This window comes from Lutra lutra, chromosome 5, assembly GCF_902655055.1.
Source record: "Lutra lutra chromosome 5, mLutLut1.2, whole genome shotgun sequence".
NCBI lineage: Eukaryota > Metazoa > Chordata > Mammalia > Carnivora > Mustelidae > Lutra > Lutra lutra.
In genome coordinates this window covers 139448566-139476040 of record NC_062282.1, presented here as the reverse complement: position 1 = coordinate 139476040, position 27475 = coordinate 139448566, and the positions used below count along the sequence as shown (strand labels likewise).

At 49.1% G+C, this 27475-nt stretch overlaps 1 protein-coding gene across 2 annotated transcripts in view; it reads left to right on the top strand.

Moving 5' to 3' along the window:
• The first annotated feature begins 4019 nt into the window (after positions 1 to 4019).
• The window catches only part of PRDM6 (PR/SET domain 6), a 103955-nt gene continuing 80499 nt past the window's right edge, over positions 4020 to 27475 (top strand). Inside the window, exons 1-3 of one of the 2 annotated variants that reach the window (XM_047731732.1) lie at positions 4020 to 4274; positions 4761 to 5355; positions 14320 to 14627. In XM_047731732.1, the coding sequence (XP_047587688.1) occupies positions 4776 to 5355; positions 14320 to 14627 (888 nt within the window). In that variant the 5' untranslated portion in view covers positions 4020 to 4274; positions 4761 to 4775. Of the gene's footprint in view, positions 4275 to 4443; positions 5356 to 14319; positions 14628 to 27475 lie in introns of those variants that run through there. The other variant, XM_047731733.1, reaches the window with a different exon arrangement.

Here is a 27475-nt window from a genome sequence, read left to right as displayed (position 1 = left end):
GCCCCCATAGTGCCTTTCTGAGGGGACGCTGTCCACCAGGATCCCTCTGTGCCCTTTGACATGGGTGCAAGTTGCAAAGCTCCTCCTTTGGGAACTTTGTAGGAGCTGGCGGGGGTGGGGGGTAAGGGGGTAGGATCATCTCTTTCCGGAGATTTTCCCCTTTTGCCTGCATTCCAGAGTCCTCAGGATGCTCTTCCAGATCTTCAAGCTGGAGGAAGGGGGCCTCGTGAATAAGGCAATGTCTACAGAGGCAGGAGGACTGCTGGAGGCCAGAGTCCCTGCGCTGTTTGGATGCCACATTTTCTACCAAGTTTTTGTCAGCAGGCTGGAGGGACCTGTCCACGAATCTGGCTAAATAAAGATTCCTCCTAGCTGGGTCCAGCTCTCCCTTCATTTCCCTTTTTCTCCTTCTCCCTCCTTTCACCTGCAGCCCAACACCCACCTCCTCCATTTCCCAGGAAAATAAATCTCCAGGAGGAGGCGGGAGAGCGGGTCTCAGAGAACCCTTCTGAATAAATGTCTATATTAATGAATTATTAACTCAGCCATCCATGACCTTAAACCTAGAAGCCGGAGCGCCGAGGGCAGACAGGAGAGCTGCTGAATCCTTTATTGGAGTCCTGTCAAAGGCAGTGGACCATTTGTTCCCCTCCTCCATCAGGAAAAAAAATAATATGAAAGGCAAACTTTAAAATTGTATGTCAAACGAAATCAGATAGAGGGTCTCCCTGACCGAATCCTCTTCTTGTTTTCCTGCCCTTTCCTGCCACTCCCGCCTGCTTCCGCCTCCAGCTCCCGTCTTCCCCTCCCAGCTCAGGGTGCAATGGGCTTCCCAAGGATAATTTTCAGGGAAAAAAAAATTGCTCGAGAAAATGATGAATTTGGGTAGTTAATTTATCGATCCCGACTCCTCTTCCCACTTGTTTTATTTTAGAGGTCATTAATCAATGAAGAAAAACACCACCGTGTCCCCCCCGTTTGCATTTAATACACTCACGCTCCTTATTTATTCCTCTGGAACAAATTCCCAGCAAATATTCGTCCATCGATTTGGGAGCGATGGATTTTTATAAAGGTTTGATCGCTTCCTAAGTGGTGCAAGTGATTTGTTTCCGCGGTCGTCTTCTAAATAATGAAGAGGAGGGGAGCAGATTTGAGGGGCGCCTGTCCTTGCAGCCGGTGGGCTCGCTTTCTAACACCCCGGGAGGAGATGTGCCAGGGAGGCGGCGAGCCCGAGGGGCCCGGGCTCAACTGGGTAGGTGGGCGGCGGCCTCCGCGGGCACTGAGCGCCCGGGGACCGCGGGCTGGCCGGCCGACGCAGCTCTGCGCCCGCGGATGGTGGGACCACGCTGACCTCGGCCCCAGCCCAGCCCCTCCGGCCTCATCCGGGTGCCAGCAGCGCCCTGACCCAGAGTCGTGGGCACCCTGGGGAGGCGCTGGGGAAAGCTCGGACTCCGGCAGCCCTCGGCTCCAAACCCGGTCTTACGCCCCTGGACTCCCCGGCCTTCTGAGCTCCCGCTCTAACTTTTAACCGCCTCCTTCACGCATGTTCTCTAAGGCCTTTGCACCCTAGGGCCCCATCGAACCTGATGTATCAGGGACACCACATCCTGGCATAGGGACGGACCGAGGCTCTGGTTGCAGTCTCCGCTTCTCCCCTTGACCCCCCACAAGGCAAGGGGAGCCAAATCTCCCTCGAGATACCAGACACCCCTCTGGCGTCAGTCTGGAAGGTGAGGGGAGAGGTTGGACCAGGGTGGGCAGGAGAGTACACGTGGTGCCTCATTAACCCGGTTTCCAGCACTCAACAATGGTGTGACCTGAGGCAGCCTAGTTTCTGAGCCTCAGTGTCCCCAATCTGTAACATGGGGTTAACAGTAACGCTCTCTCCGCGGGGCTGCTGGGCAGAATAAACATAGTGGAAGCTCCTACCCGCACCTGGCCAATCCGAGGCTCTCGTGGACCGATCCCCTAATCTTCCTAGAAAGGCAAACCCCTTAATTCCCAGGTTATGGGCGCCAGGAGGCCTTGGGAGCAGTTCCTGCAACTGGCGTCTGAAAATCTCGAGAATTTCCAGTGTGTTTGGAGGAGTTCTCGGAGAAGGCCAGTCCCGGGTTACCAAACGCTCGTGCGCAGCCGGCTTGGCTCTAAACAAGAAGGCGGCGGGGCCGCTGCCGGCGGCGTCCGCGCTCCCTTCCCCCGTGCTCCCAGTCTCTCCCAGAGATCCCGCAAGGAACCAGCAGAGTGTGAGAAAGAGAGCGTGCTTTGCCCCTTTTCCCGAGGCCTTACAGCTTCTCTTCGGCAGTTCTTCCAGCAAGTGGATTGAAACGGGCCTGGAACTTCCTACTCTTCTCCCGATGGAGTTGTTCAAAGCCCGCGCAGACTGCTCGGTTAGCCTCGGGGCCCACAGCACGTGGGTTTTCCCTCGTGGTGTTGGCCTTAAACTTGGGTACTATCAATCTATCCAAGAATGACTGATGACCTTGTCACAACGACGCCAGTCAAAACATTGTCGGTCCAACTCTGTTCCAACCAGCGTCGAAGCAATCCTGCGTGAGACCCGGACAAAGTCTAAACAGCGCGGTTCCCAAGCTCAGACGAAATGAGTGGTGGGAAGACAAAAAGAAACAAGCAGAAATCAGGAAAGAGTGGCTATCAATTGTTCCGAGTGGCGGGTGCTAAGTAAGTTGGCTTGTTTGGGGGAAAGACAAATGTCATTTCTTCTCTTTGAGTGTGGACACAACTCCAGCGTGGGGAAAGCTCCTGAACCGGTCAATTTCACAACCCCCACCACCGCCCCCGTCCGTGCCCTACCCCCACGGAGCTCTGCCGGTTCCTGGAGGAGCTGGGGGCCTGTGCCCCATTCGTGGATGTGAGACCGCGCAGGGAAGGGCAACCTCGCGGCCCAAGGCACCCGGAGCGGTCAGGGTGGAGGCGGGGCTGCTCTCCCAGCCTGCACCCCGGATACCAAGTTTGGGGCAAGAACCTCCTACAAGACACACTGCCCCCCACCCCCCGCCGCCGCCGGGGGCAGCCCCTAGCAGTCAAGGGCAAACAAGCTTCGCCGGCGTCCGAGAGCAGTTTAACACCGTGTAAGAGAGCTGGGGATACTTGCCTCCGATGCCCACACGGAGAAGAGTCACCCAGGGAGACAACTGGAAAGTGGGTGGGCTTAGCGCTAAGCCCGGTGAGACTCCGCTGCGGCCGCCTCCCGGGCTACGCGGCCAGACTTGAGTCCCGCCAGCACTAGGCGCCCTTTAGAGACCCTCGGTCTCACGCCTCCCAGCTCACCAAAGCCTGTCTCCTTGTCAGCAGCCTGAGGCTTTCATACCAGCGCGCAACCCGCCCTGCCCCCGCCTCTCCACGCCAGGATTTCTGTGGGAAGTTGGGTGGCAGGCTAGTAGATTCTGGCACCCAACAATACTCCTGCAAACACTGAGCGGGGTAAAAGCGCAAACCCGGTAGTGGGACTTGGTCCCCCCGCGGTTTGGGCGCGCCTGCTCCAATGCGGACACCCGAGTGCGTGCGGAGATGCATTCCGGTTTCCGCGTTTCCACTGCTTGCAAGATCAGGGCCGTGAGTTGGCATCTCGGAAAGACTTATCATGGGCAGAAAGAGACAACAAGCGAGAGCGAGACGTCACGCCAAAAACGGGCGGGGGCCGGGGTGGCTGGGTGGGAGGACCGAGGAGGTAGCTGTGCGGGAGAGGCGCGCCAGCCGCGTGTGGATCCAGCCGTTAGAACTTCCTTCTTACCCTCTCCCCTCCCCTTCGTGATTCTGGCCTGCCTCCCTCCTCCCCCGACTCCCTACCTCTGTCTCTCTCCCTCTTTCTCTCTCTCTTTTTCTCTCTCTCCCGCCCTCCTCTCTCTCTCTCTCTCTCTCTCTCTCTCTCTCTCTCTCTCTCTCACACACACACACACACACACACACACACACACACACATTTGTATTTTGTGCTGTCGTAAAACCCACGTGTCCAGCCGGGAGACTGCCAGAGTGTGGAGCTGAGGGACCGGGACGCGGCGGCGGCCGAGCGCAGCAGCCCACCGGGGCTCGGATCCGCGCCCGGGCCGGCCCGCGCTCCCGCGCGCTTCGCCGGCCTCCGCGCCCGTCCCTAGAGGCCAGGGAGGGTTTGGGGCTGCCGGACCACATCAAGGGCTTTCCTTCGCCGCGCAGGGGCATGTAGCGCAGCCGGGACGCACACTCTCCCGCGCGCTGACGGACACACACGCACGCACGCACCCACGCACCCGCCCGCAGTTCCGAGGTTCCAGGTAAGGCGAGGCTAGTCTAGGGCTGGGGGTCTTGGGCCGCCTGGGTAGGAGGCTGGAGATCCTGGGCTAGGGGCGGGGGGCGAGACTGTCCCGCCTCCTGGCGCCGGAGGCCAACGAGGCTCCGGCGCTGCGCCACTCCGGCTCCGGTCTGCTCCGGGCGCCAGCCGACAGCGGGGGCTACCTCCTGCCGCCGAGTTGTGCGGACGAGCGGACGAGCGCCCTCGCGCCGGGCTTCAACTTGCGGGCCGGGAGCTGGGCTCCCCGGGTTGGAAGCAAGGCGGGGTGCACGGAGCTCCCTTCGAGCGGCGCCGCCGCCGCTTCAGAGTAAACTTTGCGCCCTAGCGGAGTTGGAAAGAGGGAGCCGCGGCGCCGGGCGGCAGCAGGAGGAGCCCGGGGCTCAGCTCTCGCTCCGGGGTCTGGGCGGTCATTCTCCCCAGCCCTGGGGTGCGGCTCACGCGTACCCTCCTCTCTACCCTCTGCCCCCAGCTTGAGAAGTCGGACATGCTGAAGCCGGGAGACCCCGGCGGCTCGGCCTTTCTCAAAGTGGACCCAGCCTATCTGCAGCACTGGCAGCAACTCTTCCCGCACGGCGGCAGCGGCGGCCCGCTCAAGGGCGGCGGCGCCGCGGGTCCCCTGGGCGCGCCGCAGCCTCTCCAGCCGCCGCCGCCTCCGGAGCGCGCAGAGCCTCCGCCGGACAGCTTGCGGCCGCGGCCCGCGTCGCTCTCCTCCGCCTCCTCCACTCCGGCGTCCTCCTCCACCTCGGCCTCCTCTGCCTCCTCTTGCGCCGCCGCCGCCGCCGCGGCCGCCGCGCTGGCGGGTCTCTCGGCTCTGCCCGTGGCGCAGCTGCCGGTGTTCGCGCCTCTGGCCGCCGCCGCCGTCGCCGCGGAGCCGCTACCCCCCAAGGACCTGTGCCTCGGCGCCGCCTCGGGCCCGGGCCCTTCCAAGTGCGCCGGCAGCGGTGGGGACCTGCGGGGCGGCCCGCGCTTCCGCTGCAGCGCAGAGGAGCTGGACTATTACCTGTACGGCCAGCAGCGCATGGAGATCATCCCGCTCAACCAGCACACCAGCGACCCCAACAACCGTACGTAGCTGCAGCCCGCGCGCTCTCCAGGGGCGCGGGGGCCGTCGAGCGCGGGCGCCCAGCGGGGAAGCCGGGCGGATGAGCCGAGCTGGGACTTCGGGGGGTGGGCTGGTCCAGGCCGCGGCTGTGCACCTCTCAGACCATTGTGGCAAAATTTTCCTGTTAGAGAAAGCGAGAGAACGTATGGGAAGCCGGGTGGCACCTTGGGGTTCCCTTTTCCTTTCCCCCTCATTCCCTGCTTCGCAGCCCCGCGTATTTAAACCCGAGCTGATCGAGGACCGGGCACACAGATCTCTGGCCTCCCGTGGGATTGTGCCCCGGGGCCGGGCGGGTACGAGCAGCGCACGCGGGAGCTTAGCTTGGCCTCAGTGGGACACGGGAGGGACGCTCAGTTTTTCTGGGGACCGTGAATTCCAGGGCTTGTGTCTCCTTCTCCATACCTTGCTTCTGGAGTTAACTTCATCTGCTTATTTTCGGGCCGCCGGTTTGTCAGGGGACCCGCTGAAAGCCGCTGGAGTAAGAATTTTGGATGACACTGGGTCAGTTTCTTCTCGCAGGCATGCATTATTATTAGGTCTTCTATTTATTTAGAAAGGAGAAAAAGAAAAATTGTCAGCTGCTTAATGAGAAAACATTTCCGACTGTAGGGTGGGGTCGTTCCCTGCGGATCCCGCGTTCTCCCTGCACCCGCGATCGTTTAAACATTCGGAATCCGTAGGCACGCTTGTTGGTTTACTTGTTTTGTTTTGTTTTAAGGATTGTGACAGTGGTTTAGTATTAGCGGCGTACTCTCCTTGTGGCCCAGTAAAGGGCAAATGCCTAATTCAAAAATTAGGCAAAAGCCTAATTAGAGCTCGAGAGTCTCTTCTAGCTTCGATGCCTATATTCAGAGTTTCAAACGCTGCTCACAAGTACAAGCTCTGTTTTAAGGTCTCGCAACAAAAGGCTAAATGACGGCCAAGAATGTGCATTGGTGCACACCCAGTTCTTTTTGGTAGTTTCAGAAGTTATGATGTGAACACCAAAGGCATTGGTGTAGGTGCTCCACATAGTTCCAGAGATCTCTGGAGAGAATATTAAAGGAGAAGAGAGTCAGGTTGAAAGCAGTAGAGGATTTGCAAGCTCAGCGCTCACTTGGCCCTTTTCATCTCATTCCTTCCTTTAGTTCCAGCAGGAGGAAAGTTGATGATCAACACGTATAATCATTCTATTTTGAGTAAGCCCCTTCCTGCAGAATGTCTACCGCTCCCTGAACTTCTTAATTCCCTGAACTTCTTAATTCGTTGTAAAAGCAAAATAACTACAGGTTTTAGCTAAAGGACTCCCAGAGTCATTACTTTGATGAGGATACACTAGACACGAGCCTAGGGATGGCGGTATTTCAGTCTTTTCATAAGGGATGGGGATCATTTTTCTGATGGAGATAATTATTACTAACAAAAAAGAGCAGTTATATTTACTTTTTCCCTCTCCAGAGCTTGAGGGTAAAGTACTGGTTTAAAATGAGGGTTTCTCCTCGAATTTGCCCTGTGTATTTTATAACTTTAGAAGATTTGATAAAATTATATTGTCCTAATGGATTAAAAAAAACCCACTTATCTTCCTCCTGAATTTCTTGACTATGTTGTTTTCACAAACAGTTCTTTTTTAAAAAATGTGAATTAAAAAGGCAAGAAACGCTTTGGAAAAGACAGTTCTGAAATATAGGCATTGTGGCCTGAGCGTGCCTCATCAAACTTGCAGTTTCTCTGCTGAATTAAATGAGTGTCGGAAAAGATGGCAGCAGCAGCACCCTAAACCTCTGGCTGTGCCCTGGGCTCCTGTATTGTTCACAGTGCAGTCTTAAGGTTCGGTGCATTTTCAGAAGAAAACCTAGATTAATCTGAGAAAGAATTGGGAGAGATTGCTAATTAATGTGGTTATTGAGCCATCGGATCATCCAGGTAACATTTTCCTCTGGACGGAGGAAATGGATTATGATTTATTTAAATTATTCCCATTGTGTTAATCTTCCGGTATCCCCTTTTAAGTCGACTGACTGAACTGCTTCCCTGTGCAAAGTGCGGGGGCGGGGGGACCACAGAAGGCAGAGAAAGGCAGTTTGTCCTATTAGAGGTTACACTTCTCGTTGTTTCCTAATTAAAGGGCCTTTGAGAAAGAAAATGGAAAGCTGAGGTAGCTTTGTGTAATGCTGGCCGAGGGGGCCTGCCATTCTTCCAGAAACTTCTCTGGGCCAGAGTACACACTCATTGGAAACCTTGGGATGTGTTTTCCAAAGATAGAGTGAGAAGTGCTTGAGTTTAATCTGGGGGGGCGGCGGAGAGGGGGTCAAAACAAAATCGAAATGCAAAGGGTGGGAAACTTTAGGTCCCCCACTTCTCGGGGGAAGTTGGTCTGTTACTTGAAAGGTGGTGGAAACCAGAGCTGCTGCTTATTCCCATGTTATATGAGGGTGGGGGGTGACATGGGGTGGGGTGAGGGGCTGCCAAGAAGGGAAGCATCTGTTAATTTTTCTCCCCTGCACACACTTTCCTAGTTTCCTTTTAGGTTCATGCCATCTGCTTGTAGAAGCAATCTGTGAAGTGACCACTCTGCATTGCTTCATTCTATTATTTTGTATTTAAAAGGATGTTGAGTCATTTTCTTTCTCTTACAAGGCTAAAAAAGGGACCCCCTCAATTCTCTTCCCTTTACAAGAGTCCCTCTTTGCCTGGGAGCAACAACCCAGTAACACGTGTGAATCATTAACACTCGCTTCACCTTGAAACTTTACTGGCATCTTTGGCCGAGACCTCAGTTAAGGCATAGCGGAGGGTCCTGTAGTTTGCTTTCACACGAAAGGACTTAAAAACAGCAGACACTGTATATGCTGGCTGGGGTGAACCCTTCCCATATATTTCTCTTATCCCTGTGGGTTTATTCCACCATGGAAGTACACTTTCTCCTGACTCTCTGCATGCCTATTTGCCTCCTTTTTTCACCTCCCGAATCCCGGTGGGCGGTGGCATAACAGAAATGGAAGACGGGGCCTTTCTTCCGTGTCTTGTATTACCATCCGCCCGCATTTGCTGCCTGGTTGCCTAAAGCCGCTGATTAGGTCAGGCTCCTCCGCTGTTTGCCTCTTCTCGGCTTGGGGAGCTGGTGCCTTGCTTGAGACCCCGTCACTCCTCTTGGAAGGTAGGGAAAGGCGGCCACAGGGCGCCCCTGGTGTTTGTACGAATGATACCAGGCAGTGCCTGGGGCCTGGCTGATTGCCTTTGCAGACCTTCCAGGGAAGGTGTTCCTTTTTTCCATCTGGGAGGGAGTTGGCAGCTAAGCCCTCCCCGGGGGGGTCTCTCCGCGTGGGATGGGGATGCTTTGCAACTTCCCCAGCTGGAGGTCTCTGCCTCCTTGCAGGTTGGGGGAGCCTTGCTATGCAGGGAACAGTGGAGGGAACAGCACTGGCAGGTGCTCAGGTGTCAGAGTAGGGCGCGAGGCTTTTATCTTGGTAGCGCCACCCTTTCCAAGGGCTGGGGGAGAGGGGCTTTGTAAGAGAAGGGAATCCGGGGTTTGTCCAGTAGCTGTTAGAGAGAGAGATGGGGAGAGCGCGCTAAAAGGAGGGTACTATCAGACCTGCCCCAGTCTCTTCCCATCCAGCTGGAAAACGCAGGTCCTATTTGGGGGAGCTCCCGAGCCCAGTAACCCCACAGTGGGGTCTTCCTGCCACTAAGGCCCAGGCTCCGCTGCTCCTGCCCCGCGTCCCCCCTGTCAGCCGCCAGCGACTTAGATTTCAGACCTAGTCCCTTGTGGGAGGGAGGCTGGGAGCCAGCGTGTGGGCTTTCGTGTTCTATTTTTCTTTTTCTCTTTTCTCTCTTTTTGTGTGCAGGCCCAGCCCCATCCCGTAACACACATGATTTAGCTATTTTACATCATTCGTTATCTAGCGCCCTGAAACTGAACATAGAGCCATATATTAGATTGAGGTTAGACGAGGTGGCGACTGTTTATTTAAGGTGATAAAATGGTCCATCAGCAGTAATCTCCATCGATATGTGCCACCAGGAGATGAAGGATGAGGGGACAAGCCACAATTAATTGCCCTATGGTTTTGTAGGGGAGAGTGGAGCCAGCCCAGGCCCGCTTCGATCTCCTCTCCCTCCTATTCATCATCTCTGTGTTGTGTATGGCCGCCTCGCAGGGGCAGGGGCCAGCCAGGTTTATCTCGGCGCAATATTCTCCCGCCCGCACACCCCGGCGCTCCCATTTAATTTATTAATACAGTCATCGTAAGACAAGTAAAATCCACATTGCGTCTCCCCCTTTCTGTTCCTCCCCCTTTTGTCTCTCGCTCTGGGCCAAGCCGGCAGCCAGGCGGAGCGGGGGAAGCCCTGTGCCTGTGCGATTTCGCCGGGAGCTTTAAACTCGCCTAGAGAGAGCGCTCCAGAAGGTTCGGCGCGCCCACAGTCGGCTCCCCTCACCGGCGGCCGGGGCTAGCCTGCCTCCCCTTCTGGACGCGCCTCCGGGGCCTCTCCCGGGAGCCCGAAAGGCTCCAGTGGGGTGGAGGCCGAGCAGCCGCGGGGAGGGGGCGGTGTCGCGGCCACTTAGGTCTCGTCGGGGAGCCCCCGGCTGGCAGGGAGGGGCCGAGGCCTTCAAGGTTCGGACTTGGGTGCCGGACCTCCAGCCGGCCTGGGCCTGGCCATCCGCCCCGTCCCGTCTAGCCGCTGGCGCGCGAGGGCTGGCGGCAGAGCGCAGGCTGGAGGCCGGGGTCGTGCACCCCGGTGTGGGAGCCTCCGGCCGCGGCGCCCTGCTTGCCCCCAGTCTCCGGACCCTGGCAACCCCGCGCCCGCGCCCGGAGCGCGCACGCCGCTACCAGCAGGCGGCACTCCCGGGGCGCTTCGCCGGCCGGGATCCCTGGGCGCCCGCCCCGCCGGGCTCGGCCTGTGGGCCTGGGGGCCACGACCTCCCCAGCGGTCGGGGACGATTTATAGCTTGGCTGTTACTGCCGCCCAGGCGGGGAGGCAGGCTTCTCAGCTGCATCTCGGTGTCCTTTCCAGAGGATGAGTGAGGGCAGGCGGAGGCCTAAAGGTGTCGTGGAGCCGAGGCTTGGTCTGGTGGGGGTTTTCCCCGCGGGTCCTGGCTCTGCCGGGGCCCACACGCGTCCGTCAGCCTCCCCAGACAGCAAAGAAGGCCCGAAACGTTTTAAATTTCACCTTTCCTAGAACGCGAAGTGAAACACTGGGAAAGAAAACCATGGCCTGCTTTCCCCCCTCTTTACCTTCAAATAGCTCCGTTTTCAGTTGCAAAAGTTGTGTGTGTAGTGGGAAAAATACTCCAACAGTACACAAGGGTATGAAATGAAGAGTGAAAGTCTGCTTTTCGTTACACTTGGCCTGGCCTTCCCAAGTCAGGGGGTGAATTCAGTCTGTAACCTGGTGCTCCCTCCTCTCATTCAGGGGCGCAGAAACAGGAGCACTGACAGACCTACTAGAGACAGAGGAGGGAGGGACCATGATCTCTCCTATTGCCTAATCCTAGAAATAGCGTTGCACAGTATCTTACTTGGAGATTTCTGATTGTGTTTCTCACAGATATAGAAAACACTTTACAAATAATAATTAGGGACTTATGGAAAATTACCCTTTTATTTTAGGATAACCCAAGAACGTTTATTTGCTTACTCTTTATGAATACAAATAGACTTGTATTATGTATTTCCTGGCGTGGAATGTTGTGTGTAATGTATGTGTGATATACATTTTGGAGGGGTGTAGTTGGGGCATCTAGTCAGCTTGTCCCTCAGACCTCCTCTTATAGGTGTTTATGGCTCTTCTCTAGAAAACACTCTGCTAGAATGTTTGTCTCACTGTGCCACTTTTCTCAACCCCTGAGTAATAACTGAACTTGTCTGAGGCATCTTCACGGTCTTCTGGGACCCTGAGACAAAGAGTAAGAGGCCAGGTGTTTTCAATGGCAGAGGTTTTGTGTATTAAAAAACAACAAGGTATAAGATGTAATTGGATGGCATTGGTCAACTTCTCCAGCAGAATATTTTGATGGAAGCACGAGGTGGTTTATCAGTTAAGACTCACGTAATTAAAGTGAATTGGCCTCCCTTTTGCTGCTGTGGACTTCACGCACCAGTAGTCTTCTACATATTGGGAGAAACTCTGCTTTTTCTAAAGCAAAATGCCACTATTAAGTTTTCAACCCCGCTGGAGACTGTTGAAACTTAGGTAGAAGAGAGTTTCGGAGGACCGCTTGGAGGAAGGGCTAGCCATAGTTTTAGCCTGTGTAACAAATATGGGGAGTGTGTTTGCTGTCTGTGGAGGTGGTGGCCGGAGTTGGTATTTTTCCTCCTTATTTTATTACTGATGTATTTGGTCTGATAGTACAAGTTGTGGAGATGTGGGAAGTTGACAGGATCTCTGGTGTGGACGGGTGGGGAGTGAATACCAAATGCTCTTGCTCCTTACCCTGTGCCTGGTTGAGCCAGCCAGAAAGGGAAAGGGAGTTAAGCAGCTCCCTGGAGTGATTTGATTTTTATTTTTTACAGGGCATGTTGCCTTTGCTTATTGCCGTTTGTTTTAAGCTGTTTTTGCTACGATGCTGAAAGGTCATCTCTGAGGTCAGACACTAAAATTCAGAATCCAGGGTATCATCTGTTCACTTTCCGATACGTTTAACCTCCCCAAACCCAAGTGTGGGAGAGAGATGCAGAAATCTCTGCAATTCGCTGATGCTAGAGCAATTTTTGTGCCCCCCCCCCCAATGCTTTCAGTGAAATACTTCAGTTCTATTGATTATGTGTTTGGGTATAAAACTCTCCCAGCTTTCACTGGTCTCCGTAGATCTTTAGATCTGGAGGCTTTGAAGTCATCCAAACCTGACTGAATCTTTCTACCACTTTCTAGTTTCTGATCCTTGGTCTCGTTAAAATTGCCCATGAAGCCTCAAATTGCCTCATCTGCAAAATGGGGATCATGATACGATATTTGGTTCAAGATAGGTGTCTGGAATGCCATAGGCACTGGGTGACTTTGAATTTTTATCATCTTTCTTTCTTTCCATTCCCCCCTTGTCATGAAGTTGTCGTTTTTCACAGTCAGAAGCTTGAGAGGATGTGTGAAGCGTTTCTGGAAGGGCTGACATATGGTAAGGTTAGGAATACTTTCCACCTAGGCTCTAACGTCCAAAGCAGAGCCTGATGCTCTACTTGGATTAGTTGGTGTTACTGGGAGAGGGGGCCTTTGTGTGATGGACGCCCAGAGGCATGGGCACTTCCCCACCTGTAGAAACAGGTTGCTGCTTTTCACTTGGGGGGACTGGGACCCCTCCAGGAGGGGTCTGACCCCTGCAGTCAGAGAGTCCCTCATTTCCTGGGCTTTCTTGGGAGGAGTGCGGGATAGGGGGCTGAGGAGAAGCATGGCCGACTAGAGCCCTTCTCCACTGAGATGGGATGAAACAAATGGAGAAACCAGGGTTCGCGCCCCGCAGCGGGGTTTACCTTTAGGGGTTCCTTCCTTGAAGATTCCTCAGTGATTCTCTTTGTCAAAGGTTACCTGGGCTTTCCTCTGTCTTAGCACAGATGGGACACACTTAGAGCGATCCTCCAGGCCTGGCAGCGACCAAAGCCAGGTGCAAGAGCTAGGAGGATCCGAATGTGCCCCACTTCCCGCCATCCATCCGTCCGTCCGTCCGTCTGTCCGTCCCTAGCCACAGGGCTCCCTTGCGTAGGGGGTGAGGCACTGCGGCTCCCCAGGGAGGCTGGGTTGGGGAGGCCGGGTCATGCTGGCGGGCGCTGAGGCTGCCTCACTGAGGCAGGTCTGCAGGGCCAGGGCGCAGACACCGCGGCTCCGCCAGGCCCATTAATAACCCGGAGGGCGCTGCGATCCGACAGCGCGGTCGCCGCAGGCCCTGCTTCCCGCGGCCGCCTGGCCTTTTCCCATCCAGTTCGAGTGCAGGAACCCTGGGCATCCACATCCACCCGACCCAGCAGGAGGGCAAGTGTCCCCTTGCGCTGCTGGCTGCTCTGGGGGGCGTCGGAGAGGGAGCCTTGTTCACAACAGTTCTCCTTCGCTTACAAGTCCTGAGAATTGCTTGCGGCCGTGGGGATCAACCCTCTGGGCCCTCGCCGCTGAACCGTTACCCTGATCCTTAAATTTGCAATTTATTCCTTTTTGGCTTCTGGGAACAGCTTGCATTCCAGCATAGGCACTCCAAACCCACCAGAACAGTCCCCCCTTTTCCACCCGTGGCCAGAGCGGGCTCCATCACGGACCCCAGTGCCAGTGCGCCCTCAGTGGCCAGTGTCTGATGTGCTGGAGGCCACCGGCGGGCCACGGTGACTCTGCACTCCGGTGCAGGCACCAGGGGGTGGGTGGGTCCCTACAGAGTAAGCAGGGCGCTCTGTGCTGGGCTGGTAGCCCACCTGCCCCAGTGGTTTTAGAAGGATCTTCTAAAATTGTAGAAAGAAGAAAACCAATTATACTCAGGCGACCAAAGTAGAATCTCTCAGACAGAAGGTTGAGCAAGAGATGGGGGTCTGCTCCTGGCACCGTGAGAAACACACCTGCAAACCCCTGGTCAAGAGAGGACTCCTGGGAGCAGGGGAGAGGAGCAGAGGGAACTAGAGAAAGAAGGGAAGAAGGAGAGAGAGACACACCTCGAGGAGTAGAAAGCAGGCCATGGGGGATCCTCAGCCAGAGCCACACCATCCACACCCAGCTCACCCGCCTTTTGGGACACGGGGGTGGGGTGGGGTGGGTCGGGGGGGTGGGGGGGGCTTGCCCCCTACCGGGCCGATTTGGGTGCGGCAATTTCCCTCTCCCCACCTTCCCTGTGGCCTCGGGGGCCTACAGGGCTCACTCGGCGGTGGCTTCCCCGGGAGGGGATGGGGTGGTCTCGGGCTCTCTCTCCCCGAGGAGGGGCCGCCTGGAGCGGCGGGTTAACCTTCTTCCTTCCCTCCCTCCCGCCCGTCTCCGGCAGGTTGCGACATGTGTGCGGACAACCGCAACGGCGAGTGTCCCATGCACGGGCCGCTGCACTCGCTGCGCCGGCTTGTGGGTACCAGCAGCGCCGCGGCCGCCGCGCCGCCGCCGGAGCTGCCCGAGTGGCTCCGGGACCTGCCGCGGGAGGTGTGCCTGTGCACCAGCACCGTGCCCGGCCTGGCCTATGGCATCTGCGCGGCGCAGAGGATCCAGCAGGGCACCTGGATCGGGCCCTTCCAGGGCGTCCTTCTGCCCCCGGAGAAGGTGCAGGCCGGCGCAGTGAGGAACACACAGCATCTCTGGGAGGTAAGCCCCTCTTGGCCCAGCACTTTGCCAGCCCTTTGGAGCTTTGGCGGGCGAAGAACCTGGCCCTTGGTGGTGGGGGCGGGGAGCAGCTTTGGGGAGAGCCTCCCTTGTTCTCCAGATGGCAGTGGAAGATAGGTTTCTCTGGTCATGCAAATGCCAAGGTGTCCACAGCACCTGCAGAAAGGAGGTGCCTGCTTTGGCCTGGCCCAGCAGGAACCCAGCGGGAAGACGGGGCCTCCAGGTTTCTGTGTGTAACAAACCTCTGTTCCAGCTGGGTTGGATTTGACTGTTGGTCTCCCTGGGTCTTGAGAGAAAGAAAAGCCAGCAGAGGTGACAGAGCAGAGGAAGCTGGGGCATTGGGGTGTATGTAAGCTAGGTGAATTTTGTGTCCCATTCCGAGCTCTTCCAGGATGGCTTTGGGCACTGGGCAAGAAGGAACATAAGCATAAACGGGAGGAAGAGAGTCAGGCTTCTTTTCTCAGATAAAACCATTTTTCTTAATGCTGAAGTGGAGAGCCTGGGGCATGTTTCATAACTTTCAGAGTGTCCCAAGGAAGCAAAATTACCTCATGAGTCAGAAAAATCACAAATTCTGCTTCTTCTCGGACAAAGCACAATCACGCAGCCTTCCACAAGAGAGAGAATCAAAACAGAGGGAAACTCGGAGCACTTTGATATCGCCCAATTAATGATATTATTTCAGTGGCACAATCTTACCTCAGGCTATTATTTAAAAATCAGCAGTGTATTTGAAAAATGTTAATCTGAGATTTCTCCCAGAGCTTTACCATTGATTTCTGAGATCCAGCGCTGAAGAGGCAGATTCTTAGCCATAGGTGGTCCCCCCAACTAGCTTTAGCCACCTCTCATCCATGGAGTGATTTCTGACATACAAGATGGTGGAAGTCTTACCCCTTAGGGCCATATGTAAATGTCACAGAGGCCAGGCAATATAATGGGAGTAGCCAGAAAAGAAAGTCTGTCAAGAGGCCACCTTGGCCAGGACCTTAAGGCTCCGTTAATGGGTCATTTCTGCGTACACTCATTGTGTCATACACTTGGTTGCTGGCCTGTCAGGATGGGCATGCTCCCTGTGAGCTGCCGCCTAGTCACTGACTAAAATCGGGGGACTCAGTAACCCACTCAGATTTTCGCTGAGCCCTCCAGCCAGCACCGTCTTAGGCCCTGGAGACACAGTGTTGTGAAAAACAAATCTGGTCTCCACAAGCATTCCATGAAGGTTGGCATGGGGCACTGGGGCCTGAGCTGGTAAAACCCCCTTTGATGGGGGGGCAGGGAGCTAAGTGGTTAAACTCACAGCCCAGGAGCCCAAGATGGTAACATGGTGGCCATGGGCCACACACCCCACCCTTATCCAGGCTCCCAGCTTCCATTTCGCTCCTAAACTAGAAAAAACAATGACACATTTTTAATCTTTCAGGATGAGATTTCTTGAGCGAGGAAGAAAATGTTGGGCATCTTTATGTCACCAAAGAGTGCCTTTCTTTCTTTCTTTCTTCCTTTCTTTCTCTCTCTCTTTCTTTCTTTCTTTCTTTTTTTTAAACAGATTTTTTTTTAATAGGAAAACGGCAGGAGAAAATGGCTTGGTACGTAGAGCCAGGTTAGAATTTAGAGCTTTTTGGATTGGAAAAACTGACAAGTGGGGAATAATCAAAGCATCTGGTTTTGAAATATTTCCCAGTTGGTTTTTGTTTCTGACTAATTAGTTGTAACCTCCAATGCGGTTTTAAGTTTATAAAACACTTCCAGGCACTTTTCATGTTCCAGTAGTGTTATTAGGAGCTCTAATACCCTACAGTTTAAGGTCTGCCAATACTTTTCCGAGGAGATGGTGAAGCAGTTGTTCAAGGGTACAGATTTGTTCCATCTGCAAATGGTAAAATTGAACACTGTCATATTGCCCTCTGATGCCCCAGGTTTGGAGTTCATCTATTTTTAGAGTGTCAGGGGAGGGAGTCATAAACATGAAAAAAAAAAAACAAACCAACCAACAACCCAATAGTTCAATGTTTCGTTTTGCTTTAAAGGATCTGGATATGAATGGGATGTTGGCTGGAGATCACTACACAAACAGAATATAATGATAGATATTAATACCGAAAAGTATAGAGCCTTCTTTTTGTGCTTTTCCTTGTACTTGATTAAGTTAAAATTCTGTCGAAATAAGGAGAGTGGGAATTGAGCGATGTTGTTGATGCCTCAGTGGAGAGGAAGTGCGTCTTCCCTGTTCTTTAGGTACGGGAGTTGGTTCTGTGTTAGAAAGACGACTTGCCGGGTGTGTGCCTGATTGAATCCTCTCCAGATCCCTCCTTGTAGATTCAGAACATGATCTATTTATTTTTATCATCTGTTAGAACAGTTAGAATAAGCAAACATTGCGGGGATGGAAGGGATATTAAAAGTGATCAAAACTGCAGCTGTGCAAAATGTATCTGTCTCCTGGGAGAACCTATAAAATGTGACAGAGCACGGCCAGGTAACTTAGGGCCAATGTCTATTTGTAAGATAAAACACTTACTCTAATAGGTTTCAGGTTTTTATTCGTATGATTATTTTTATGCCATGAAGTCTGAGTTTATTTTTAATTTTAAGCTTTATGATTTTTTTTTTTTTAACGAAACGTGACACTTTGAATTTAGTCAAATTTACGACGGGAGAGTCTAAGTGTTAGATTGTTCCTGAAATGTTAGTCTTTGCTTTCAAACCTAAATTCTCTTGTGGAAAAAGTCGCCATCATCATCATCATATTCTTCCTATTAAGAAAGATTCCATCATCAGAATACACGGTAGATCTATAGGAAATTTTCGGCACTAATTATTTAATGACTCATGTAATAATTATCCATTAAAAAAAACATTTTTTTTTTTTAAAGATTTTATTTGACAGAGAGAGAGAGAGAGAGAGATCACAAGTAGGCAGAGAGGCAGGCGGGGGTGGGGGAGCAGGCCCCCCGCCAACCAGAGAGCCCGAGGCGGGGCTCGATCCCAGGACCCCGAGATCATGACCCGGGCCGAAGGCAGAGACTCAACCCACTGAGCCACCCAGGCACCCCCAAAAAACACATTATTTTAGACATCTTCCAGATTATCAGGTCGACATAAAGCAGATCTTTAAAAACTTAAAAGCTGTCGAATTGTTACTATTTCATTTTAAAAGTCAATTGGAATCGTCTCTCTTGCTCACATTTTTTTTCAAGTCACTTGCTGATGAAGAAATGTCTTTATATTTAGAGTTCAATACTCGGGGCCTGGCTGGATCTTACCGGGGTTACTTATCTTTATTTCAGTACAATAAATGGATGGCTAATCTTTTCCCCGTCACTGTTTCCAAGTAGATGATGGATCTTTGTTTCAGTTTACAGCCCGTTGTTTTTAGTACGGCTGTACTTTATTATACACATGAAGGCTTATTACAGAAACAATCAGATTCACCTTAGTTACTGCTTTTGTTTAATCATTAAAAGCTCTATTTTCTTTGTAGAAAATGACTTTTTAATATTTAACATACATCAGCCGTGGGGAGCTTATTTGATTGTTCTGTCAGTATGCTGTCATCTTTTAGTTAATATTTGCTTTGTGCTAATCCTGGTTCTTAAAAATATAGCAATTTAAAGGAAGTTCAATATCATTCCATTACTTTCAATATATTTTGGGCTCTTTGGGGGTATCTGAGGGAAATTCTAGGAGTTTTTTTTTTTTTTTTTCTTCTTCTTTCTCTTTTTTTAAAGCCAGGAGCCCAGGTGATTTTTTTTTTCTTTTGTAGTTTAAGGAGATTAACAAACTAAAAGCCAAATTACTAGCCTTTTTTTTTTTTTTTTGGCCAGTTTCATTTAGAATCTGGCTTTTACAGAAAATAATAAAATAATTTTACAAAAAATAATAAATTCACTGAGTTTTACAAAAAATAATAAATTCACTGAGTTTAAAACAAAAACATTACAGGATGGATTAAACAATCACTCGCTTTTGCTTATATACATTTATTCCAGCAAGACTTGGATGCATGGTATATTTCTAGCTCTTTGGCCAAAATGAGAAAAGTCTTTCTGAACATTTTGCAAAGAAAACATAGTCTTTCTCAGCAATTAGGTCTTTTTGATGAGAGTGAGATAATTTTGTTCTAATGTGTTTTCTAATAAAGAAGTGAAAGGCACGTTTGATTTCAACATTTATGAAAACATTATCTCAATTATTAATGTGCCCTTTTTCCCTTGAGATAAATTAATCTAGTTGCACATGGTTTCCCCTTTCTGCTTAACATCAGAATTTAATGTGACTGGACCTGAGGAATGTATGTCGTGCAAACCTAAAATTCTATTGGATATAAAATACGGAAGTTTAAAATAAAGTTACAGTTTAATTAAGATGGGCCAGAATTACCCAGGCCTTTATATCAGAGTCTGATTTGACAGGGAATTTTAGGGACAATGATAAAATTAATCGCACTTGTTTTCACCCTCGAAAAATTACGCTGCTAATTGAAATAATGTAGTGACTTGTTAAGATTACAGTCAAGGTACTAGAGAGGGCTTTAGTTTTATAGAATCTGTCTTTGCCTCAGTAAATTTCAGTGTCTCGTTTTCATTTACACTATGTGAAAACCTTCATTATTTTTCTTCAGGAAAGCAAGGGGGGATAACATAATGTGGGGCATTTTTTTTTGTGTGGTTTGATTTTATGCCATAATATTTTAGATTTAATAAGAGATTTGCTTCTAAGCAAATGGTCAATTTTTCATTATTACCATTTAGCTTAGGTCAAAAGACATTGATGAAACCAATATTAAAAATATATTACACATTGCTAAATGTTTATATTTCAAAACCATCACTGGCAATTGGTGCTTGAAGGAAATGAATTGGCTTCATATTTTAAATGCATTATTTACATTTTTTTTTATCGTCATCCAATTCCACATAGAATACTGTACTCACTTGTATATATATTTAGATGTTGAAAAAACAATTTAAAATTAATCATTTAAAATGAAATTAAAATCACTTAAAAATTTGATTGAAATCATTTTAAAATTGTTCCCGTGATAGTATTATAATTACATAGTCCACAGTTTTGCTTTACAGACTTTGGCTCATTGGGCCCGATTTACCAAAGCACCAAGGGATAGAATTATGTGGCCGTTCCCAGTCATATTGAACTAGAAATTGTGCTTCTTAGTAATTTATCATTTCATATAATGGACTGCTTGTCAGCGTGGTTTTGAATATGTCCATTTCATGAACTCTAAATAATTTCTCCTTAAGAATAAACTGGAGTCCTATTCCTATGATGCCTACAATTTGCAGAGGAACAGCTGGTGTATCTCTTCAGCTTTGCCTCATTTGATTTGAAGATGTCTGTGATAGCAGTGCCCGTTTGATAGAGTGCGAGCATTTTGTAGTTTTACATAAACTGTACAACCATCTGCCGCCTCTTGGAATGGTTTCCAGCATTGTGTTAAAAAATCAAAACTTCGCACTCCAAGTCGGCTTTGCAGGGGCCCTTGAAAGTCCTTCTTTTAAAGGGTTTATGTCTCACCCTGCCCAGTGCCACCCGTGGTTTTCTTTTTTTTTTTTTTTTTAAGATTTATTTATTTATTTGACAGAGATCACAAGTAGGCAGAGAGGCAGGCATAGAGAGAGGGGGAAGCAGGCTCCCTGCTGAGCAGAGAGCCCGATGCGGGGACCCTTCCTGGGTCCCTGGGATCATGACCTGAGCCAAAGGCAGAGGCTTTAACCCACTGAGCCACCCAGGCACCCCACACCCGTGGTTTTCTCCCATCCAAGTACTAACCAGGCCCGACCCTGCTTAGCACACACCCGTGGTTTTCTAAGTCCAAAACTGATACTGTTTAAAAAAAAAAAAAACCCAAAAAACCCAAACAACAACGTCGATAGCAGCCATTTGGAAATTCTCACACGAGTGAGGTTTAATCCAAATATGCATGTGACATGACAGGGCCTCAGTTGCAAATACTTTATGAAGAGTGATGTGTTCTGTATCTCAGGACTCTTTTTCTCATTAGTCAGTTCCTTTTATCTGTTGTTTACAGATCACTCCTCTTATTGATAGCATTTTGTCCATGCAGAGGAAATAACTCATAAGTATGTCTTGTCACAACTGCCTATTTCCTGACCTCCTATGCTTTTTGTCCCCCCTTTTTTCCACACTGACTTTAACCATAGGGTCAAGAAATTAAAGTCAGAAACTCAGCCTTTAACCATAGGGCCAAGAAATTAAAGTCAGAAACTCAGACTGCCCCCACCCCCTATTCCCGCCCCCGGTAGCGGGCGAGCCCGATGAAAATGTGTTTATGGTCATGTTGGGCCCAAAGAACCTGCAGGGGAGCCTCTTTATTTTATTATTTTACTGTGTCGTTTCAAGCACTTTGAATTATCCGAGGAACTGTCTTTTGTTACCCGGAGATCACGTAACGGCGCGCGTATAATATGACGGGTTTTTCCCGATTTGATGGAATACAAGAAAGGGCCTGTTCCTTAATCAGGAGTCAGGTCCACGATCCCACATCCCCTCGTGCTGCTGAGTGGAAGAATGCCGTGCCTAGACCCACTGCGGGACTGCCTCGCTCTCTTCCTCGCTTGCTCTTCCCCCGCAACCCCCACCTCCCGAATCTTCCAGGCTCCAAGCTTTCATGAGTTCAGACATTCCTTGTGTATTTACACAAGAAATACAGGCTCCGGGATAGCTACTTAGCATAAAAGCCAGAGAAGCCGGAGCGGAATATTCTTTCCCTTGTAAGCCTTTGCCACCTTGCTCAGATAAGTTACAGAATTCCATTATCCAAATTGTTACACATGTGTGACAGAGGTTGACCTTTTGTCATGTCAATCCTTTTTGTGTAGGCCCCAGGCTCCAGCCTAATGGCTCAAACCCTGATTTACTCACTGTAATAAGGGCAGGAGGTCAAGCAATTGTCAGGCCGTCCTCTTCTTGGAGCCTGGTTGAAGGCTGTTAACACAAAGCTTTTCAAAGTGAATTTACAACCAGCACCACTGACAGAGGCCAATCAGCGCACCATAAATGTCAGGTTAGTGAGATTGAGCAGTAAGTAAAGTAGTGACAGCACGCTATTGGCTGGAATCAATTGGCCAAGGTTGAACTGAGAAGAGCAGCGTAGGGGTGGCAGGCCCCGGGAGGGCGCTAAGTGTGCAGCCTGGGTTTCCAGGTGGGAGCGTGGAGACGTACCTGTTGGGTGGGGGAGGGTTAGCGGGCACTGGAGGGTCTCTGCATCCTCCCGGCCCCCCTCTGAAGCTTGGTGGCAGAGAAGGGTCCAGCATTAGAAAGGAGAGGGAGCCAAACTGTGAATGGCGTGGGGTTTCCAATACCAAGGGGACGCAGGCAGCGCCTCCCTGTTCAGCCAAAAGGTAATTATTGTTGTTCAAACTCCACAACCCTAATGGGGATGTGCACAGAGGCGCAGACACAAAGGAACATCCCCCCCACCCTCCCCTGCTCTTCTCGGGGCCATAAGCAATGCCAAACTTTCGTGGAAGTCACTAATGAGTGATTATGGGTTGAGGGCCTGAATATCCATGAGGTGGGGTTCCCCTCCACGGAGTGTTTTTATCATTTTGTGCAATGACAGCCTGGACAACAATTCATTTAGCTCTGAAGGCATCAGCATTAAAATGGAGGAATCCATTAAAAGGCCGTATGCAAGGATTTATAAATTAGGCCATTTCCTTGATTATTGCAATCATTTACAAAATTGATTGTTCCAGTGTGGTATAGACAGATTTCAGCAACTCTCATTGACAACAAGCACATTCGCTGGTATCTGTAGCTACTGGTCACTAAACCAGGTCACCGTACCTCCCCGCGCCTCCCCCGTCGTGTTTGGTCTCAAGGTCAGGCAGACTTTCAGAGAACCTTGAAAATTAGGAAGTTTCGGTGGCCTTCGGAGGAGACGGCGGGTTCTTTGAAAGGTTTGCGGCCTTGTTGGCACAGGTTGAGTTCTCGTTGTGGAAGAAGGCGCTGATGATTCTGCTGTGTTTCAGATCAGCACAGATTTTGAAACGATGCCAACTGAAAAGGAGATCATTTTGGCAAATCGCAGCCGTAAATATCTGTTTGATTGAAGATCTGAAAGTCAATAATTTGTTTTACTTGTTGGTCCTTTGAGTTCTAATCGTCCAACAGATATATTGCGGAGTCCCTGGATTCTAGGTCAGTTAATTCTGGAAGGCATAATAAAGACATTGTTACAAGTGTGAGGTGCTCAGAATGCTACAGATTTTCCTGTAGGAGAACACACACCACAAGTCCACTTGGTTCTTAATCACTAACCACAAACCACAGAGTTGCCTTTATTCCTGAAATATCAGAGAGGGGCATGCCAAGTGTGTCTGCAGAGCTCTGTCCCATGAAAGCTGGCCCTGCGGTTTGTGCTTAGTACAAAATAACTGACTTGAGACATTTGTTTTTAATCATCATTTTGTTTTTAATCACAATTTTTCCCTTTTGGAACTCCGAAACAAAATGGGGCTTGTAAAATAATAACACTTGAGAAAATCGGTTAATGCTGCTTGGAAGACAAAGACATTTTTTAGCCTTTCCTCCTTTGAATCCATAAAGATTGGATCTCAGGGTAGCCCTTTGTTTGAAAGGGTAAATGTTGTGTTTTAGGAAGACCTATGGCTTGGAGTTTGGGTCTTGTTGCTTCAGAAGCTAGAAGTGCCTGTTCATTTTTAAGGATTTGCAATCATGGCTTACAGAGTCAGTAGAAGGGCAGTATTTTCATATCGGTGTCTAGATATTGTCTCCTCGTTTTTATTTACACGTTCCTTTCCACAGGTATTTCTGGTTTCTGTTAAGACTTAAAAGCCACAGGACCAGATCTGCCCAGGGTGAACTGTGAAGCAGGCCCTCACTATTACAGATGCTTTCTACCAGGGCCCTTGTACATTTATTTAATAAACTGAAATCTACAGGATGCCACGATGAAATAACGACATGGGGCTAAGCCTATTTTATTAAAATGAAGGGTGTTTTTCACTCTCTGTGATCATTTTAAATTAAAGCTGCCTCAGATAATGAAGTGTCTTCTATAGAAACATTCAGTGTAATCTAATTCAGCAGAAACTTCTTAAGTGCTTTTTAATTGGAATCAAATTAAATGTAATCAAGTCATGTTTTCAGGGTCTTGTAAAGCACCGAGACCTAAGTGTTCTTAGCACGCTTGGGAATATTAATGTTGATCACAAATTTAGTACAATGGTGCTAAATTCTCGGATGTCCATGCAAACTTCAAAATGGTAGATAATGAATGCATAAATAAATTTTTGGTTAGAGGACAGTGCTTTCAGAATCTGTTTCATTTGTCCCCAAACTAATGTTGAGATTCATTTGTGATGTGTGATGTGTGCATGTATGTGTGTGTGTGTGTGTGTGTGTGTAATGTATATATATTCATAGATGTATGTGTATATGAAAAACATGCTATATATGGGGGAGATGTATGTGTATATGAAAAACATGCTATATATGGGGGAGAGAATTCTGACAAATGTTGGACTAGTGAGAAAAGCACTTAATTTCGGTTTGTTGCAATTTAATTGCAACTTACAATTGGACCTGGATAATCTACAACATGGAAAATCTAATAATTAAGCTTTAAATAAGGGAAATGAGATTTTCTATGAAACCTAGTTAATGCTCATCCCAAGAAATCCACAATGTATAGAAGTATACACTAGCAGTAACTGTTGTGGATGGTTTGTTTGTTTGTTTGTTTGTTTTAAAGATTTTATTTTTTTAAAGTGATCTCTACACGCAGCACGGGGCTCAAACCCACGACCCTGAGACCAGAAGTCACACACTCCACCAACTGAGGCATCCAGGCATGAACTCCTGCCTCCGCCTCCCGTTGGTGACTTTTGTGATGGCCTTGTGAGAGTTGACTATGTCCTATACTACATATTTATTTTATTGAAATCACAGTTTTGGTTACATAGACTTGCGCAATGTCTTTTATACTACAAAACAGATTTTGGGAAGGCAGCAAGCAGTGGCACCATTTTCATGAGATTTTCTGCAAATGGTTAAATTTGGCTCAGCCATGAATAGATGTTGATTTGGGGTCTAGTTCCATCCTCCCCCTCTGTATTTCTCCTGGTGGGAAATTTCATTAGCAGTCTGCAGGCCCTGCTGTATTACAGAAACACTTCTGATATTTTTGTATGTTTTTAGTGTGTGTCTTTAATATGACCAGAGGCTTTCTGGGGTCTGTAGGGAGGTTTTAGTGGTCCTCAGAGAGGAAAAAATTTCTCTTTTTCTTTTTATGCATGAAGGTGTTAACAAAAAAGGATCAGATCTGTTTGAAAGGCTTTTCTAAGCAGGAAGACTCATTAATTTACCTACTTTACATGTTAGACTTCAGGAAAACTGCTAAATTTCTTTGTGCCATTATTTCTCCTTGTGTAAAAGAGAGGCCACTGTACTGTTGTGCAAGTTAGACAGTATTTATGACTTTTGTATAACAAGAGAGATTTCCCTTTTTCAACTGGGGTTTTAATAGTAATTTTTAGGTCTCTACGAGTACTCTGAACATAGTTATAAAGAATGTTGTTATTTGTCTGATAAAACAAAAGTCTGTGCAGAGTAGACCATGACACACGGTTTGAATGGATTTGATTACTTACTATAAAAATAGGTTTAAATAATATTTAAATGCAAAGTTATTTAGCGCTGCTTACATGTAAGAAAGGACTATATATTAAAGAGATCCCAGGGACCCCTGGGTGGCTCAGTCAGTTAAGCATCTGCCTTCATTTCAGGTCATGGTCCCAGGGTGCTGGGATCGAGCCCCCCCATCCAGCTCTCTGCTCAGTGGGGAGTCTGCTTCTCCCTCTCCTTCTGTAGCTCCCCCTGCTTGTGCTCTCTCTCTCTCTCTCTGAAAAATAAATAAATAAAAATTTTAAAAAGAAGAGATCCCATATAACATGGGCATAAAATAATCATTGGATGGCTTTAATTTTTTAAGTTTTTTATTATTATTATTATTTTTTAATAATCTCTACACCTAATGTGGGTCTTGAACTCATGGACCCTGTGATCAAGAGTTGCATGCTCTTCCAAGTGAGCCAGCCAGCCTGGGTGGTTTTAATTTTTAAAACTACATTTCTAATGGAGGACAACAAGGATAACTATAACTATTGGACACATAAATAAGAGTTTCTAGGTGTATGATTTTAGTAAGTGAAGTGATGGCTCTTCATCCTCATGACAGAGAACAAACTTGAAATACAAAATGTAAGGGGAATGGCTGAGAAACATCTAGAAAAATCACAAGGAACGCCCAAAACCTGAAGGTCCTTTGACCATGGACCTCAAACCAGGAACCTTTCATTAAGTGTGACACTGGATATTGAATTCTGAATAGAACAGCCTCTCAATGCCTGGTATCTTGTGGCTTGTCCATATATTTTAAATGACAACAAATCAACATTGTGGTGCATTTACCACTGTCCATGGAAACATGTGTGCTGCTCTGTGTGTGCTAGCAGATAATGACATAATGGTACACGTTAGATTTTGAATGTGTCAGTTTCAACCGTATGAAAAGCAACAATTCTAACTAACGTTGGGTTTTATTTTTTTTAATAATTTTTAAAAATATATTTATTTATTTATTTGACAGAGATCACAAGTAGGCAGAGAGGCAGGCAAAGAGAGTGGAGGAAGCAGGCTCCCTGCTGAGTAGAGAGCCCGACTCGGGGCTTGATCCCAGCATCCTGAGATCATGACCTGAGCGGAGGCAGAGGCTTAACCCACTGAGCCACCCAGGTGCCCTTAATAATTTTTAAATGTTTTTTTTTTTTTTAAGATTTCATTTATTTATTTGACAGAGAGAGATCTCAAGTAGGCAGAGAAGCAGGCAGAGAGAGAGGGGGAAGCAGGCTCCCTGCTGAGCAGAGAGCCCGATGTAGGGCTTGATCCCAGGACCCTGAGATCACGACCTGAGCTGAAATCAACAGTTGACACTTCACCAGCTGAGCCACCCAGGCGCCCCCAAAATGGAGAATTCTAAGTGACTGTTGGTAATTAGAACATTTTATTTATTTATTTATTTTTAAAAAGATTTTATCTATTTATTTGACAGACAAAGACCACAAGTAGGCAGAGAGGCAGGCAGAAAGAGGAGGAAGCAGGCTCCTTGCCGAGCAGAGAGCCTGATGCAGGGCTCCATCCCAGGACCCTGGGACCATGACCAGAGCCGAAGGCAGAGGCTTTAACCCACCGAGCCACCCAGGCGCCCCGGTAATTAGAACATTTTGGATGATAAAATCAACATAGAACCGAAACATGTCCTAAAGAACAAAAATATTAGGTTATTATATTATCTTTTAAAGATTTTATTTATTTACAGAGAGAGAGAGAGAGCAGAAGCAGGGGGAGTGACAGAGGGAGAGGGAGAAGCAGGCTCTGCGCTGAGCAGGGAGCCTTATGCGGGGCTCGATCCCAATACTTCGGGATCATGACTTGAGCCAAAGGCAGCCACTTGGCAGATTTAGCCACCCAGGAGCCCCTGATATTAATATTTTAAAAAAGGTTTATTTCATATTAATCATGTCTAACATGGTATTCGGAGTTACTAGTTAGATGGCATTCTAAGCAAGGGTGATACTCGAAATATTTGATAACTGGTTTAGCTCAGACTTTGCCCGGTGAACCAGGATGCCTACCATTGGATCTGTGTCCCATGGGGTTGCTTTTTAGCTCTGAATCTAGGAGAGTTAGTTGAGCATCAGGCTAACAATTCAATAAGCAATCAGGAAGAAAAATAAATCTATAATAGATACAGGGGTTTG